This window comes from Dromiciops gliroides, chromosome 2, assembly GCF_019393635.1.
Source record: "Dromiciops gliroides isolate mDroGli1 chromosome 2, mDroGli1.pri, whole genome shotgun sequence".
In the NCBI taxonomy this organism is placed as follows: Eukaryota; Metazoa; Chordata; class Mammalia; order Microbiotheria; family Microbiotheriidae; genus Dromiciops; species Dromiciops gliroides.
In genome coordinates, this window is record NC_057862.1 from 406138762 (window position 1) to 406157319 (window position 18558).

Consider the following 18558-nt stretch of genomic DNA (forward strand, 5'->3'; position numbering starts at 1 on the left):
ATTCAGAACACTGCTGGATTATCAAGAAAAACATCTCATGTTAAATATCACCTAATACAGTCCCTGCACAGCATAAGTTTTTAATAAGCATATATTGCCTCATTTTTAAATTGAAAAACATTTCAACTTCATTTAAAATACAACATTAACACTGCTTCTGATTTTTTTAAAACCAGAAATGTCATATAAGACTAGTCTAGATCTTCAGGGTCTATTTGTATATTAATAATCTTTAAGCAAAGTTATCTCCTATACCTACAGACAAAAACCAAGAACATTAGGTAAAATCCAACTTTAGACAAAAAAATCTGAGGTCTGTGTGTTTTCTAGGGGGTAAAGGTAACAGATCGGCAATTGTTTTGCAACTTAGCTGCCTAAGTCACTGAGATAATGAATGGATCATTCCATATTACTAAAGGGAAAAATAAACCTAACTGTACACAAATAACATTCACAGCTACATTTTTTGGGGGGGCAGGAAAATGGGGGTTAAGTGACTTGCCCAGGGTCACACAACTAGTAAGTGTCAAGTATCTGAGGCCGGATTTGAACTCAGGTACTCCTGAATCCAGGGCCGGCGCTCTATCCACTGCGCCACCTAGCCACCCCCCACAGCTACATTATTTGTAAGGGGAGAGGGAATGGAAGCAACCTATTCATAAAACAATTGAGAATGGGGCAGCTAGGTGGCACAGTGGATGGAGCACCAGCCCTGGAATCAGGAATAACTGAGTTCAAATCCGGCCTCAGACACTTGACACTTACTAGCTGTGTGACCCTGGGCAAGTCACTTGGCCCCAAGTGCCTCACTAAAAAAAAAATAATAATAAAATAAGTTGAGAAATGACAGTATAAATTTTGGTATATTAATGTAATGGCTTATTACTGTGTGGGGTAGGGAGAAAGAGCAGGAGACAAACTGAATATGAAGAAATATGAAAAGACAAAGGACATAGAATGCAGATTTAGAACATATATGTGGCTACAACTATATTAAAAAAATAGCAACAAGTACTATCCAAGTACACAGATAGAAAAGTAATCAGAAGAAAATCAGAACAAATGAGTTAGTTTGTAAAGTATGGGGTTTTTTTTCTTTGATCAAAATAGAAAGTGTTTGATGTTATGGTTTTATTAGGGATTTTTAAAACTTTTTCATGTGTTCATATTTGTTAAGATTGTGTAAAATAAAGTTTTTTTATTGCCATTAAAATATTTTTACAACTTTATAATGAAAAGGAACAGTCGTTTTTCATATTGTCTCTCTCCCTTAATACAATTCTTTTTTTAATGTTTTCTGGAATTTACTGGCACAGCCAGTGGGATTTAATCATACATAGATAGAGACACTAAGGAACTTCTCAGTAAGAAGACAAATTGCTCCTGGTCATAAGTGCTATGTAAACAAAACTAAAGTAAAAGCCAATATGAGGGATTTGGGGCAGTATAATTGTTTCTGAACACATTTTCCACTAAGATTAAGAATACCAGCTTTGGTTTTAGTTAAGTTCATTGGAAAAGGGGGTGAGGAAATAGGAGCTAAAAATAAGCATTAAATATCAGAAAGTAGAAAAACACTTTTCAAGTGTCCAAAACCTTAAGACTTTAAAAATGAGATGCCACACTAGGTAAAGAATCATGCCCACATTTCCAAGGAGAGTAGTCCTATGCATAAAATTAGATAATAGTCTATTAAAATAATATTAAGTGCCCCCAAAATATGATTACAGAAATGCGAGGGAGACAGCAACGGGAGCAAGGTTACAAGTGCATGATATAAAATAATTCCTATTGAACGAAAGATGCTATACTACTCTCACTAAAGAAGTAAGAGTTAAGTCATGTAAAATTTCATATATACTGTTATGGTCACTATATAAATTTTTTTTGCATAACTATTAATTTTTGCTACAAGGGAGTGTTCGATTTGGAGTGCAGGTTAATTTGTTTTGTGGGTTGTTTTTTTTTAATTTAGAAAGGAAGGGAGATATTTCCATAAATTACTATGATATAAATATAAAAAGGCATCAACAAAATTCATTTTTAAAAAAAGCTATTACCAAGTACTTTCTTAATTGTCTGGTTTGAGAACAAATTTATGTTCACTATGTTACCAAGAAGTAAAATGGTTCCCTGGGTCTAAATAAAAATGATTCCCATAACCTCTGAATTAAATAAAGATCAAGATGACATGCTTACATAATGAGAAATTAGAGCCTTGCTCACTGTGCTCCAAAGTAAGCGAATACACTGATCATTGATCTAAGACATTGATGACTCTTTTTAATGTGAGAACAATCCAATCTTGGAGACAGAATGCCTCCTGCATATGTTACAACAGAATCTGTAGTTTGCACTGCTCCCTTTAGGACACTATTAATTTCTTGGGATGTTCTTCAAACAGCCAGAGAACACTGAAAAAGGCAATTTTTCCTATAAACTCCCATGACCAAAAACAGATGTTATTCATCCTTAAGTTTTCCTTCTGAACATTTTTCTATCATTTAATGGAATGTTCAAGAAGAATGTTTTTCACTAAAGATATAGCCATAAAAAGCATTTTGGGAATTCTGTCATCCTCAATTTGTGAGACAAGACTAGTCCAGTGAAATCAAACTGATGTCAGGAAAAAAAAGCATCTTAATTAATGTTAAAATTGTGGTACTCTGTTGACTCTAGAATCAAATAATGCCATTGTGTGTTCTCATGAAAGCAAAACATGAAACTCAAACTCTCTAAACATTACAGTGATACATATTCCATATCTCATAAGTATAAATTAAATATTCAATAGGATGATACTAACTCAAATACACCAATAAAACTTCAAACTGAAATTACAAAGCAAATGTTCCATTACAAAAATACCCACAAAATTAAAATATCTTTTGCTGAAATTTTACAGCACCAAAAACCAGAGGTTATCCCTAAATATAGGCATCCTCTTCAATATAAGGATATTATAACCTTTTAAATACGTTTACCATTACCCATTACAACTTTTCACGAATAATAACTTTCAGGTTAGGGTTGGGGTTTTTGGGGGGGGAGGGCAGAGGAGGCTTATTTGTTTTTCTCAAAGACCTTTTCAAAATTCTTTTGGCATTAAAAAAATGTTTGGCATGAGTTACACTACTCTATTTTTTTACTTACACTGAGTAGCTAGGCTATTCAATTCAGTGAGGGCAAGGAAATCTCAAAAATTCCTCCCTGAACCCTGCAAAAGATCTCAACATTTTTCATTGTAAAAACATAGATTTAACTAATTTAAATCACAAAAGAAAACAAGTTTATTTAAAATGAATGACTGAGTTTGTGTACAAGTATTTAATTTTATATACTGTTTCATCAAGCTAAATATCCCCTCCCCCTTTCCCATACCATCAGGCACACAAAAGCAGTACTCCTAGGAGCAAGAAACTGAACTTAAAATATCCATGGATGTATGGATAGAGTATTCAGTTCAAATTCATGGATAAGGATCCCTAGGACAGGAGTTCAAGTCCTGCCTCTGACTCTTAGGAGCTAAGTGACTCCCGTCAACTTAATCTCTTTGAATTTCAGTCTCCTCATTTTTAAAATAATGGGGTTGGACCAGATTATTTCTAAGGTCTCTTCCAAATGTAAATCTATGAGCCTTTTATGTATATCATAAGCATTGGGGCCTGTAGGCCCTTGTGGACAGCAACACTCTCAACATTCCCCAACCAGATTAAATATAAATGGGAAATGTTTAACAAAATAAATAAAAATATAACACCAAGTAGTTAATTTGTGATTTTCTAAGTCAATATGCTGTCCCATAGGGATACATTTCTATTTGAATTTGACACCACAGATCTATACCACTTCCCCTATCAAGCCTCTCCCCTCTGCAATGCCTCTTCCCTTCACATGGCTACCAAAGTAATATTCCTAAAATCTTTATCCAACCATGTTATTCCTTCTCATAGACTCCAGTGGTTCCTTGTTACCTTGCTTCTAAGGTCAAATATAAATTACTCTAATTGGCATTTGAAAGTCTTTCACAACCTGACTCCAACCTATCTTTCTAATCATATTACACATTACTCCCCTCTGCACACTCTACCATGCATGCAGTCACTTCCCTCTTGCTATTTCTTACATATAGTACTCCATCTCCAGGCTCCATCACTTTATACAATCTGCAATGCACTGTCGTCTGCCTCTACTTTTTTTTTTTTTTTTAAGTGAGGCAATTGGGGTTAAGTGACTTGCCCAGGGTCACACAGCTAGTGTTAAGTGTCTGAGGCCAGATTTGAACTCAGGTACTCCTGACTCCAGGGACGGTGCTCTTTCCACTGCACCACCTAGCTGCCCCGTCTGCCTCGACTTCTAAGAATTTCTTTTAAAAGGTTAGCTGAAGTATCACCTCCCATATGAGATCTTTTCCTAACCCGCCAGGTGCTACTGATGCCACCCAAAAATCATCTGTATATATTTATATTCATACAGGCTATTTCTCGGGAAAGAATGAAAACACTGAGGGTAGGAATTGTTTCATTTTTGACTTTGTATCCTGAGTGCCCAGCACATAGTAGGCTTTTTGATTAAGTAGGCCTAATGTAAAGACTATAAGCCTAATATAGTGGAAAGAATTCTGAACTCAAGACTCAGAAGACTCCAGGTTCTAGTCCAAAGTTCTGCCACTAACTAGGTATGTGACTTTAGACAAGTTATTTGATTCATCTCTAAAAGGAAGAGAATGGAGATAGATAATATGTCCTAAGGCCACTCTAGCTCCAAAATTCTATGATTTTATAATGTGACTCATTATCAATATTACTCATACAAAATGGCTTTGACAGTAAAACTAATGGTGATAAATACCTAGGCATTTTTGAAAGCATAAGGGTCATTATATGTCTGTAGTTTTATATTGTGATTTAAAGTAAATCACTGGAACCTTTTATCATATAAGATGGCTTCAAATTCTATATAATTCAATTCTATCAGAGTTGAAAACAAATTAAAACTAAATCAATTATTCAACACGCCCCCAAAAGATTGAGACAGAAAATGTACATCATTTAAAAGGGCATTAGACTTTTTAAAAGTCAAAAGACTTGGGGTTTGAATCCTAGCCCTGCTATCTGTCTGGCAGAGGCAATAAGTAGGTCCACTTCTCTGGGCCTCAGTTTCCTTATTTGTAAAAGGAATAGACAGGAATAAATAAACTATGGGGGTCCTTCTACCTCTATATCCCATGCACCTAAATAATTAATTTTCTAAAAATTCTCCTTTGTTTACACATTACCCTCTTTCCTTGCCAGCACCATTCTGATCAAAGCCACACTTTTAGGATCACAATGTATGTGAAAGAACTATATATCTATCTATTAAATATACAGTCACAAACATTTATATATATTACAGCAGTGGTGTTAAACTCAAACAAAAATGGTATATAGAGATCACTGTGGGGCACATATTCACTAAGAAAAATCGTGTATTAACATTACCTATGTTTTATAGTACTTTTGTTGTGTTACAACTTCCCAATGACCTCTTTAAACTGTTTGGTTCCCAGCTGTACTCAGGAGTATTGGAAGACTTCATATTTGACACCTCTGCACTACAGTATTGGTTAAAAAACAATTATCGGGGCAGCTAGATGGCACAGTGGATAGAGCACCGGCCCTGGAGTCAGGAGCACCTGAGTTCAAATCCGGCCTCAGACACTTGATACTTACTAGCTGTGTGACCCTGGGCAAGTCACTTAACCCCAATTGCCTCACTAAAAACAACAACAACAACCACAACAACAAAACACATACACACAATTATCTTAGAGGAAAAAAAACTGAAACCCTTCCCCCCCCCAAAAAAAATGATACTGCATTCCCCATCTCTGAACCATGTTATTTACTGGAGGAATGGTTCTTTTAGGGATACACAGGTTAATTAACCTAAGAGTAGCAATAATCAAATGAAGGAGATAAAATGAAGAGATACAATCTCAGTTTAATTTTACAAAAACCAATACACTGCCCTTTCTGCTTATTTAAATTGAAGTAATTTTTTTTTTACATTTTATTTTGAAAGACTAATTTTCAAGGCAGAGGTTACCCCCTGTAAAAACATAATAACAAAAGGGTAGCCTTAAACTAGTGCAAAGAGTTAGGAAGAGTCAAAAATTACAGAAGAGAGCAAGGATCTATTTGCCAGTATGTAACCCAAATGTGGTAATTACGGTGGGCAATTAAAACCTATGAATAAGATTTTCCAAATCCAAAACTGAAAAGAGTACCTCCAAGAAGATAGAAATAACTTTCCAAAAGACTCCTGAGCCTACTTCCTGAAACTTAAACCCATAAAATGAAAGAATTCCCACCTTTCTCCCAGACTAAGGGTAGTTTGATGATAACATACATTAATTGAAAATTATATGACATCATTTTCCTTCTAAGACTTAAAGGTATTTTAGGAATCTCAAAATTCGTTTGAGATGACTCAAATAATAGAAAGGTTGTATCTTGTAGTCAACAAACATTTATTAAACACTTATTATGTACCTGGAACTGTGCCTAAGCACTGGTGTAGTAGAAAGAATACTGAACTTAGAATCATTGTGGGTTTGAATCTAGGTTCTAATAACATTTGTACTGTTCCAAAAGGTTGTTGCAAAGAAAACATTCTTAAAGGGCTTTGTAAAATGCAGTACTAGTTGCAGTACAGTATTTGATCCTCTCTGTTGCCACTTCTTCCTTCCTGGGTTTTTATAGAAGGATTATGTGCTAGTAGTATGGTACCAAATAAAAACCACAACAAACAAGAAAGAATATCATCCCCTTTCTACCTACCCAAATTTTATACTCATTAATACCAAGTTCAAACTCTCCCCTTTCCTGACCAAACTAGATTATCCCAGAAAATTATCATTTCTCATTTGAATTTACCACAAAAAAGAAAATTAATACCTATTGCACATTTAAGACTAGAGATGCAAAGACAAATATGACTTAGGCCCTGCTCTCAAGGAACATAAAATCTAACAGGGAAAGAACAAGTACACAAGTAACTATGATTCAATTAAGAATGACATAAGTGCCCCCCCCCAAAAAAATAAAAAAATATAAAATCTCAAAAAGTAATTTTTTTAAAAGAATGACATAAGTGCAAAGGGGATTTCTATGAGACATTTCAGGAGACAACAAGTTAGACAAGTCTTCACAGAGAAAGTGGCGTCTGATTGGGCCAGGAAATCAACTAGTTTGGACAGAGAGGGACAAGGGTAAAGGGAAAGGAGATGGGAATACATTCCAGATATGGGGATACTGTGTAAGCAAAATCTAGAGATAGGAGAGGATAGGACAATTGTGGGGTGGGGGGGCAGTGCAGAATACCATATGAAGTGGGAATACTATGAGATAAGGTTGAACAGGTGGGTTAGAGGCTTGAATGTCAAAGCCAATAGGCAACAGAGCACTAATAAAATAAAAGTTTTTTGAGTGGAAGACAGGCATGATGACAACAATGCCATTTATCTGGCAACTAATAATATTTTCAGATAGCTCTACCATTGTCTTTACTACTTAAATCTTTTATTGCTATTTAACTTTTCATATCTTTGGCCACTCCAACTAAATTATATTACTCTTTTTTTTCTGGGCAATGGAGGTTAAGTGACAGCTAGTAGTAAGTGTCAAGTGTCTGAGGTCGGATTTGAACTCAGGTTCCCCTGAATCCAAGGCCAGTGCTTTATCTACTGGGCCACCTTGCTGCCCCCCTACATTACTCTTTAAGTCAGGAAATTGTTTATCTCCCATAGCACCTAATAATGCTTTGTGGAAAGTAGGTATCTAAAAAAATGTTGATTTTAATACAGACCAGAAAAAAATAGAGTATAAGAAATGTAAAACAAATAAAGGAAAGTACAGTTATTAAGTAACTAATAAAACTCAGGGATGGTGGACACTCAAATTCAATTGACACTAATAAGACCAAGTTATTAGTACATTATTTAAAAAACATACAAATTATGTCATTATGGATTACTAGATGCACTTTGGTAGAACCTGATAATTTTTCACAATACTAATAAATAAGTATATTTGGGAGAGTCAAATATGCCCAAGTTATTAACCAAATAAAAATAGATCCTAATTCTCTGTCATTCAATAAATATAACTACATTATACATTTTATTCTGGGATAGGTAAGAAGAAAATAATTCTAAAGGCCATATTCAGTTCTAAAACTTCTTAATTATAATTTGCTCAGCAGCAAACAAAATGCTTTCAACATACTTCCCCAAAATAGAAACTATTCAATTTTACAATGAAGTTATCTATCCAGAAATTATTACATATTAGGATTAAACAAAGCTTTAAAAAACAAGTCTTGTTTGAAAAAATAAGCAGTATGTAAATGAAAAAGAACACTACATTTTGAAAACAAAACTAGTAATGAAAATATAAAAATAAAAAATAATGCCTCTAAACAGCATAACTAATTCAAACATAAAATTTAAATTTAAAAACTAAAGTTGTTACAACTTTGTCCTCAAAACTAGCACTAAGATTTTTAAATTTTAGTATGTCCATGAGCAAATGTGATGTCCAAAATATGGGGATTTCTACATCATTAGGATGCTGATAAAGACATGTCTCCTCTAATAAATAGGCCTAGGCATATAAGTAAAAAAGGTAAAATTAGAAGGCCAGGAAATCTCTAGTACTCAAATGGATCTTTGATTCCATCCTTGTGGACAAATTCTCCTTTCACCAAGGCAGACAGAAAGACTTTCATGAAAAGAGGGAAGTTTCCCATTCAGATTAGAAACTGCTGATAAGCCAGGATATGAACCAGTAGCTAATACAAGCATCCCCAAGTATTTATAAATGTTTTTCTGACATGTAAACAAAATATTTAGTATAATATATCCGTTTTAGACAAAAAAAATTGTCTAAAGTCCATATGTAAACTATTTTAAGAAAATGTCATGGGTTAGGTTTGGTCTTGAGTTACTGAATATTCTACCTCAAGGTCATCCTCAACTGTCATGTTTCATTGATAATGTGGCTCAGTGACACCCTAATATAGTGTGATAGATTTAATGGCATTCTGGTGTAGTACAGTAGCTCTGTGCAACTAATAAATATCTCTGTGGGTGAGGAGAATCTTCTCTTGGTAGCTGTGTCCTTCTGAAGCTGGTTGAGCTTTCCAGCTGGCTCAGCAGAAACAGGTAAAAAAAGAAACATCAAGCTAGTAATAAGACCACCAGAATTGCTATCAAGTGTTCTTTGCACTGCCAGTTGCCCTTAGCCCAAAATGCCCATCCAACCATATATTTAACATAAGCAACCTACTGCTTCAAAAATTACATATAAAAGTATCGATACTACTTGTCCCTGACAAGTTGATCCTGAAACAATCTCTTACCCAAATGTTATGTATAGCCTGGTGACAACATAGTCAACAGCACTTATTTCACAGTAAATTAAATTTGCTTTATATATCAAATTTTATTTGTATTTGCATGTTAAAAAAATCAATAATCTAGTACAAAGCTTCTTAAACTGTGGGTTGAGAACCCATATGGGGTCACATAACTGCATGTGGGGGCCACAAAAAAATCTGGCAACAGTAAAAGGTTATGTATACCTATTTTATACACAGGGGGTCGCATAAAAATTTCTCGGGTAAAAAAGGTTCATGAGTGGAAAAAGTTTAAGAAGCCCTGATCTACTACACCCATGTCATGGTTATAATGTTTCCACCTCGTAATCTGAATTCTCTATTCACTCAAATATCCCCTAATGTTTGCTGGTTGGAGACAACCATCAAATTTGAGAGAGCTCTTCCTGTAGTGCTCAGCATAGTAGCCACAAATTCTGTTGTGGAATAAACATCTGGGGTCCTAATTCTAATATTTACTTTGGTAACAGTATTAATGAAAGAGACAAGACAACCAAGAACACCAGACTACAGAAATGGGTAACAGGAAGATCCAGGGCATCCAAAGCAGACAGGCCACAATTTATCTACCATAAATATCTTTCCTTAGCCAGTTTGTTTTCCACTACCTCTTTTCCATATTCATGTTCCTGAATTACACACCAGAGTTCTTCAGAGTCATCCCAGTGTTGGGCCTATTACTTTTCTGGTTCACTGTTTCCTTTCACTTTTCACCAACTAAAACCTGAAAAAAAAAATGCAATCCACACACCAAAATAGCTTTGTGGCTCTACCAGAGAAATTACACATGCTCAATAATAAAACAGGTTTTGGATTAAAGAAGGAAGTTATTTAATTATTATTATTAATTTTATTTATTTTATTTTATTATTAAATTTAATTTTATTATTATTAACATTAATCATTTTGATTAATTTAGTGTCTTAGTATATTCTGGTACTGAATTATTAATAATTAATGCTAAAGAATCCAAGAATCAAATTGTTTAGTGCAGACTTGATAATTTTTTTTAAATCCTATACAGGCCCACAAAGTTTTCACAAGCTTTATATAAATGAAAACTTTAAGTACAGTTTTCTAAAATTTTTCAGACTTTTGGCCAACCTATGCGTTTATTTGCCCAGTCATTTTTAAGATAAAACAACTAATCCTAATAACAGGATTCTGTCATTATGGTAAAAACTCATCATAACATTGGTATTGGAGAATGAGAAAAAGATGTATCTTAAGTATTCTAAATCATGATAAAAAGACACTATGTAAAGTGCACAATCTGTTCTGTAGTGTGTTCTGCAATATAGCTTAAGCTTTGAATTCCCAGTGCCTTCTCAACAATGCCACCTGGATGTTCTATCCGCCTATCAGGTGGAGTTGCTGACAAAGTACTGGGGATTCAAGGCTAAATCTATACTGGAAAGTACACTATAGATCAGATTGTGTCCCTCATTTACATACTGTGTCTTTTTACCATAATACAGAAAAAAATTTAAAATGCCAGCTCTCACTGCCTCTTTATTACCAATGTCATTACCTCATCAAAGACTCAAAACTTTGGAGCCCTCCCCACCCCTTCCCTCAACATCTAGTCATTAAATCTCATCAATATGACATCTGCCTTTGCATTTTCATTCCCACTACCATCACCCTAATTCAAGTCCTTATTGCCTCCCATTTGGACTATGACTATAGTCTCCAAACTAATCTTGCTCCAGTCAGTGATCTCTGTCTTATCCTCTTGTTGACAGACTGATCTTCCTAAAACAGTTTTGCTGCATGTCAGTTTCCCAGCTCCTCAAAAGTCTCTAATGACTAAGTACCAAATGAGGGGTACAGAAAAGTATTACAGAAATTCAGAGGAAGGAGCAACCAAGGAAACATTGTCTTTGCAGAGGTTGAACTTAAATTGTGCCCTGAAAATATAGGACTTAGCCAAAAAAGAGGAGATGGGGCATTTCAGACATAGGTCATGTGAACAAAGGCTTAGAGACAGGAAAATGAAGGTCCTATTCTAAGAGCAACAAAAAAAAATAATTTGGCTGAGAGAAAAAAAAAATATGAAAAACAGGATCATAGAGGAGTCCTTAGAGATAATCTAATTCAAATCCCTTATTTTAAAGACAATGAAACTGGGACCCACAATGATAAAAATGATTTTGTCCAGATGACCACAGGTTAGAAATGATAAGAGATTCCCAAATGAGTCAAGGGACAGAACTAGATGACATTTAAAGTCCCTTTACAATTCTAAGATTCATTGCTTTAACATGTTAAGTTTTCATACCAAATGCCTCCATACAAGATACATGACATCTTATGCTCTTTAACTTTTGCCCTCTCTCCCAAACTAAACTGTAAATTCCTGGAGACAGGTTCAATGTTATACACCTCTGTATTTTTGTTGAGTCGTTTCAATCATATCTGACTCTTCATGACCCCATTTGGGATTTTCTTGGCAAAGACAAGAGTAGTTTTGCCATTTCCTTCTCCAGCTCATTTTACAGATGAAGATTTGAGGCAAACAGGGTTAAGTGACTTGCCCAGGGTTACAGAGCCAACAAGTGACTAGAGCAGATTTGAACTCAGGTTCTCCTGATTCCAAGCTCTCTCTCTCTATATATATATAAGACCACCAAGCTATATATCTATATATAGCTGCCCTACTCTTTGCATCCCTATCACCTAATAGTGTTATACAATAAATGTTTGCTGTTTATGAGAATTTCATTGTATTTAATCTCAGAATCATATATATTAATTTGCACTGAAAGTATTAAACTCCAGTTATTTTGAATTGAGTCTTTAAAATATGAAATGATAAGCCATACCAGAAGGAAAAGACATATGATCCACCAATCAAAGAAAATGGGTTTTCGTCCCTACAAATGTTCTTCCAATAATACTCTGGGAACTGCTTAACAGAATGTAAAAACTGGAAGTCCTACACAAAACTGAAATTTTAAAAAACTGTTTAACTTCTGCCATCCCCAGAAGTAAAGCAAAATTTGGGAGGACAGGTATTAAAATTTAATCTGCATGAATTTTAAATAGCCTATTCCAAGAAGAAATGGAAATCTCTATCACCCAGAAGCCATGCTTGAAAGGGCAAATTACTTGTCAGGATTTTTCTCCCCCTTTTCTACAAGAACTTTCGATATGGAGAAATTCAAGTTTGAGATTTGTCACCATTATGATATTTGCTAAATATAGATGAAAAAATCAATACATCTTATAGGCTTAATAGTAAGATAATAATTCATCATTTCTGATATATCATTAGCAAGATGCCAATGTTTGTAACTTGCTTTATTTTCTAAGTCACACAGACACACAGAGGTTTCAAAAACATTAGAATTATAGTATTTATTTTTAAGTTTGGTTGACAATGACTATTCAGTTGGATCTCTTAAATTACCAGACTCCCTTAATATCAATTTTCTTGTTAAGTCAAAGATTTATTCTTTCACTTGAAAATGCTCCAAGTGTCCATTTCAGCCTGGACCTATAAAGCTAGACATTAAGATCACCATGGATAGCGCCCTAGTAACTTTTAATAACACACCTTTTTCATTAGGCCTAACCTTAAGATTTACAAAATCAGAGGATAAGTTTGAAGTGTATACCTATTCAAAGCATAAAATGTTCAACAGCTCTTCTCAAGAGTATTAATGATAGCAATAGTACTAATAGTAGTATAAAGGAGACATCTGCCTAGTAGAACCAGATGGAACCCACCAACTCATTTTATATACACTCCAAGAAGCCAGAGACCATCCTTTTCATCATTGCTAATAAGGACTAAAAATGTAATGGGTGATCAAAAAGCAAAAGACTCCATACTCAGTTACTTATTTTGTTCCTGCTGCCCATTCTAGCATATACACAGAAAATTGAGAATTTGTAAATGGAAGAACAGTTTGAAAAACCATTAACTACATTTACTAAACAACGTGAAAACAGTCCAAAAGCTACCTTGGAAAAAAGAAAATCCTGTAACATTCCAGCACAGAAGCATTTCCAAAAAAGACAAATCTAGTTGGAATCAATCTGTGCTCATGTACATAATTCACTAGGGGTCAGGTAAGATTCCATTTTGTAATAGCTGAACTTTAAACAGAGTCACTGGTGGTGCAACACTGAACTAATTAGCATAAAGTTAATCCCCCCTGGAAAGAAAAGCATTAGCAGAGCCTCCACTATCCTCGGAGCAATAAGGTACATATCACATTATTATGGTACACAGTGTAGGAAGATGGTGCTAACATATCAAACTCCTGGAAAGTTCTTTGAGGGCCTTGAGCTTCTTCTGCAAAGCAGAGGAGCATATGAACTGTCCAGCCTCAGCCTGGTATTCTTTCCTGTAGAACAAGGAGGCCGAATACAGGTAGGCAGGTATTTAAAAAGAAAAGGAAAAAGAAAAGAAAAGAAAAGAAAAGCAGGAATAGACCAGAGAACCAAGAAGGGTGAGTCACAGGCCAGTGCCTGTGTCTATCTATGTGGGGGGTAGGAGGGGGTAGGGGGTAATCTTCCATTTTAAAAACTTTCGTGAAGGAAGTACTCCCCCCACTCCCCCCAGGCTCCTGGTTATCAAATGGGCCTTCAATGTCCCATAGGGCTTGAGATGTCCATGAAAAGTGACCTCATCTTCCTGTGTGATGGCAGAGGCAATTGGACAATTGTGGAGGGGGTGAAGGGTTGGGTGGGGAGAGAAACCACCTCCATCCAACATCATGTGGAAATCAAGCGCTCACAGCAAAGGTGGTGTGAAGCCTCTACTCTTTTCCGGGTCCCCACCCCCATCGCCATGTGAGTGCGATGACGTGAAGCCCCCATAGTGAAGTGGAAACACTCACCCCACGACTCCCTGGTTGTAGTTCCTCCTCTTCCAAGGGGTACCACTGTACAACCCTCCAGTTCCCGCTGTTCCAGCCAACCTACCACCGCCCCCTCCGCCTGCCCCGACCCCGCCGCTGGAGGCCGGGGCCGTGCTGGGGCTCAGCAGGCTGTAGTTGAGTCCGTAAGTGCTGGCCTTGTTGTCCCTTTTCCTCTTGTTGCTGTTGCCGGCGGCAGGGTCGGCGGTCTCGGCAGCCGAGGCTCCGGCCCTCCGGCTCCAGGCCCCGGGCTGGTGGTGGTTGTTGTTGTTGTTGGTCGTCTCTAAGGGCAGGAAGTCCCGCTGTTCGGAGGCCAGTGCGTGGCCGCCCAGGAGCCGCTCCCCGGGGCGGTACATGCCCTCGGCTGGGGAGCCGCTGCCGCTGCTGCTGCTGCCGCCGGCGGGGGCCGTGGCGGGGCCGGCTGGGGCGGCGGCGGTGGCGGCGGCGGAGGCGGCGGCGGGGCCGCTGGGGCTTCCCGTGTTGCTGCTGCTGCCGCTGCCGCTGCTGCTGCTGCCGCTGCCGCTGCTGCTAGTGCCGCTGCCGCTGCCGCTGCTGCTGGTGCCGCTCCCGCTGCTGCTGCTCCCGCTGCTGCTGCTGCTGCTCGTGGCGCTGCTGTGACAGTGGTGGTTGAAGTAGAGGTTCCTCAGCCCCTGGGTCGTCTCCCAAATCTGCATCCACAAACTGTTGGAGGGTCCGAGCTGCTCTGGCTGAAACCAGGCGATCCTCGGATCCATCAAACGGCGGCCACTCTCCCCCGCCCCGCCCGCAGCCGCCGCCGCCGCCGCCCCCTGCCCCCCAGCAGCAGCAGCAGCAGCAGCAGCAGCCGCCGCCGCCGCCCCTGGCGGCTCCGGCCCCTCGCCGAGACCCCCCCGCCCCCTTCTCCCTCCTCGCCTCCTCCTCCTCCTCCTCAGGCGCACACTCTGGCCGGCGAGACGCCCACGGGGGCCTGCGAGCCGCCCCGGCCTCTCCTCACCGCCGCTCCTCCCGGCGTTTTCCCGGGCAGCAGCAATCGCTGTGGTGCCGCCGCCGCCCCTGCTGGTGCTGGTGCTGGTGCTGCTGCTGCTGCTGCTGCTGCTGCTGGTGGCGGTGGTAGTGGTGGCGGTGGAGGTGGTGGTGGTGGTGGTGGTGACGGCGGCACTGGCGGCGTTGGTTTCGTTTCCTGAGCCGTCTTCGTCGTCCCCTTCACCGCCTCTCCTTCCTCTGTCCCCTCCTCCTCTGCCGCCGCTTCCTCTTCTTCTGTGGCCGCCGACCCACCCCCCCTCCCTCCCCTCCGCCAACCCCCTGTCACCGGGGTCCCAGTGCAAATGGCGGCGGCCGCGGCGGCAGTAGCTCTGGAGAAGGCAAGGGGCAGCAACGCGCCTGCTCCGTAGCGTCCTCGCTCGGCCCGGGGCGGGGCCTCAGCCGCCGCTGGCTCCGCCCCCTAGTCGCTCCTCCCCGCCCCCTCCCTCCCTTCCTCCCTCCTTCACTCCCCCCTCCCCCCTCCCCTCGCTGGGTCCCGCCTCCCTCCTCCCCTTCTTACCCTCCCCCCGCCAGCCCCTCCCGCAGGGGAGGCCTCTCCCTGCGTCACAGAGCGAAAGGAGTGGGGCGGAGAGAGAGGAAGGGAGAGGGGTCAGAGTCTGGCGCGTGAGCCAACTGCCCCCCATTACTCCCACACACACACACCCAGCAACCGCCCCTCGAGCCTGCCATCTGGGATCTTGGAGTTTGGGCGGGGGGGGGGGGGGGGCCTTTAGGATGGCCTGTCCCTTTTACCCCATACAAGCAGACCAGATCCGCCTGTGGAAACAGCATTATTCACTCTGGGGTCGTAGTTTCTCCATCTGCAAAATGAAGGTGATTGGACTAGATGATCTCTTCCAACTCTAAATCGAGCTCCTATAAGCCTGCGGTCCTCACGTTTTAGGCAGGCACACGCATAGTTCAACCTCATCCTTTCACACACACGCACACCCTCCCTCTTTCACACTAAATACACCTTTCCCCTCCATCCTCCTCACCTCTGCCTGAATTCCTCTCCGCCTCACTCATCCGGACTTACCCCAGGTCCTTCACGATGCTAACATCTCACAATATTTCAGCCCTGGTGTATTTTTGTAAAATTGATCGTCATATTTGTGGGAAAAAGCACGGAAGCATTTAGGACCGGAAAACACAAGGATCCCCATGCAGCTCCCAACTTGCTACTTCCACTCTGGGCATCCAGTCCCTCATCTGTAAAATTAAGGGATTGGACTCAGTGGTCCTCTAAGGCCCCTTCCAGCTCCACGTCTTAAAATTAAATGACCTTAGGGGCAGCTAGGTGGCGCAGTGGATAGAGCACCGGCTCTGGATTCAGGAGGACCTGAGTTCAAATCAGCTCAGACACTTAAAACTTACTAGCTGTGTGATCCCGGGCAAATCACTTAACCCCAATTGCCTCACAAAAAAAAAAAAAGAATTAAATGACCTTCATATATATAACCCATATCGGATTGCCTGCTGTCTAGGGGAGGGGGGAGGGGAGGGAGGAAAAATTTGAAATTGGAAATCTTATATAAACAAAGGCTGAAAACTATCTCTACACGGAACTGGAAAATAATAAAATACTTTTATTTAAAAAAAATTAAATGACCTTCCTCTTTACCCATCTATCTAGTCCTCTCATCTATACCTGTCACCTCCCTTTTCTCTTTCACATAATACACAGGCCTGTATTGTCCCTTTCCAGCCAAAAGTTCAGAATTCAGTTTGCAGAGAATACGAATAACATCTATGTAGCACTTTAAAGTAGGCATAAGACTTCACACATAACTAACTCACTTGAGCCTCAGAGCAACCCTGTAAGGTAGATATTATAGGCATTATCAGTTCCATTTTATAGATGAGGAAAATTGAGGCTCACAAAATTTAGTTGGGGGCAGCTAGGTGGCACAGTGGATAGAGCACGAGCCCTGGAGTCAGGAGTACCTGAGTTCAAATTCGGCCTCAGACACTTGACACTTACTAGCTGTCTGACCCTGGGCAAGTCACTTAGCCCCATTGCTCCGCAAAAAAAAAAAAAAAAAAAGTTGATTTGCTATGGTCACCTAGCTATTAAGTATCTGAGGCAAGATTTTTGCCTAGAGCTTCCTAGCCATTATACCCTATAGATATATGTTCCACAAAGAGGAGCACCCAGTATGAAAAAACTTCCAGTGCCTTCTAACTACTAATTAGCTCCAGATACCTCCGAAATCCTAACAGAAAATACCCCCAAAAAAGGAATCTATTTCATAGGGCAGTTCAGTCCTGTATACAACTAGTGAAAAGAGCTCAGGCATTTGAGTAAGAAGACCTAGGGTCAAAACTCAGCTTTGGTAGGGGGCAGCTAGGTGGTGTAGTGGATAAAGCAGTGGCCCTGAATTCAGGAGTTCCTGAGTTCAAATTTGGCCTCAGACACTTGACACTTATTAGCTATATGACCCTGGGCAAGTCACTTAACCCCCATTGCCCCGCAAAAAAAAAAGAAAAAACTCAGCTTTGGTGTTTACTATCTGTAGCACTTTGAGAAAGCCATTTTTACCATTCTAGGTCTCACCTCACCTGTAAAGTTAAGAGGTTGGGTCTCTAAAGGGCCTTATCTGCTTTAAATCCCCTAAACCTGTATAAGTCTTGGGCCCAAACCACACCAGAGATTGAAAGGCCTTTCAAACATTCATAAACCATCTTTCATGTAAAGAAAGCCAAAATATGAGCCTAATGGTAATGGAACCTTTTGCCTTACCGTGTGGCTATTTACCTTACCAGAATGGCTCTTGCTAGGATCAGAATTTTTCTCTATTAACTTTAAACAAACACTCATAAAAAACCTCTTGAACCACAAAGATCAGGAAATCAGGAAATAGTGTTGGCATCAGTGGTTTCCTAAAGTGGTTGTTATATTCCTTTCTGTGCCTCTCACTAGTAACAAAGACTAAGTATTAAAAAGTTTTAAGTATTAAAATCATGAAGGAAAAAAGAGGGAGTGAATGAGAAAATATGGGCATTAAGGAAGGTTCAAAGTCCAAACCAAGTCGCTGAAAACTGACTATTTTGGGAACCTAATATCCTGGAAAGTTTTTGGCAAATAATGAAAATCTCCTTTACTTATCAACCAGACAGTTGCTGTTATTCTTTCTTATCAAAAGTATAACACTGCAAGAAATATAGAAAACAGATTTTTTAAAACCCAGAATGTTTTATTTTAGGGATAATGGAGTGTTCACACAAATAAGTATTTTAAAAATGTTTC

General features: G+C 39.5%; 1 protein-coding gene across 2 annotated transcripts in view; it reads right to left on the reverse strand.

Moving 5' to 3' along the window:
* TENT4B (terminal nucleotidyltransferase 4B) overlaps window positions 1–15110 on the reverse strand; it is a 59563-nt gene extending 44453 nt beyond the window's left edge. Inside the window, exons 1-2 of one of the 2 annotated variants that reach the window (XM_043983660.1) lie at window positions 14741–15110; window positions 14292–14668 (exon numbers count right to left, since the gene is read on the reverse strand). In XM_043983660.1, coding sequence (XP_043839595.1) covers window positions 14292–14668; window positions 14741–15043 — 680 coding nt within the window. In that variant the 5' untranslated portion in view covers window positions 15044–15110. Of the gene's footprint in view, window positions 1–14291 lie in introns of both variants that reach the window. The other variant, XM_043983659.1, reaches the window with a different exon arrangement.
* Window positions 15111–18558: the final 3448 nt, after the last annotated feature.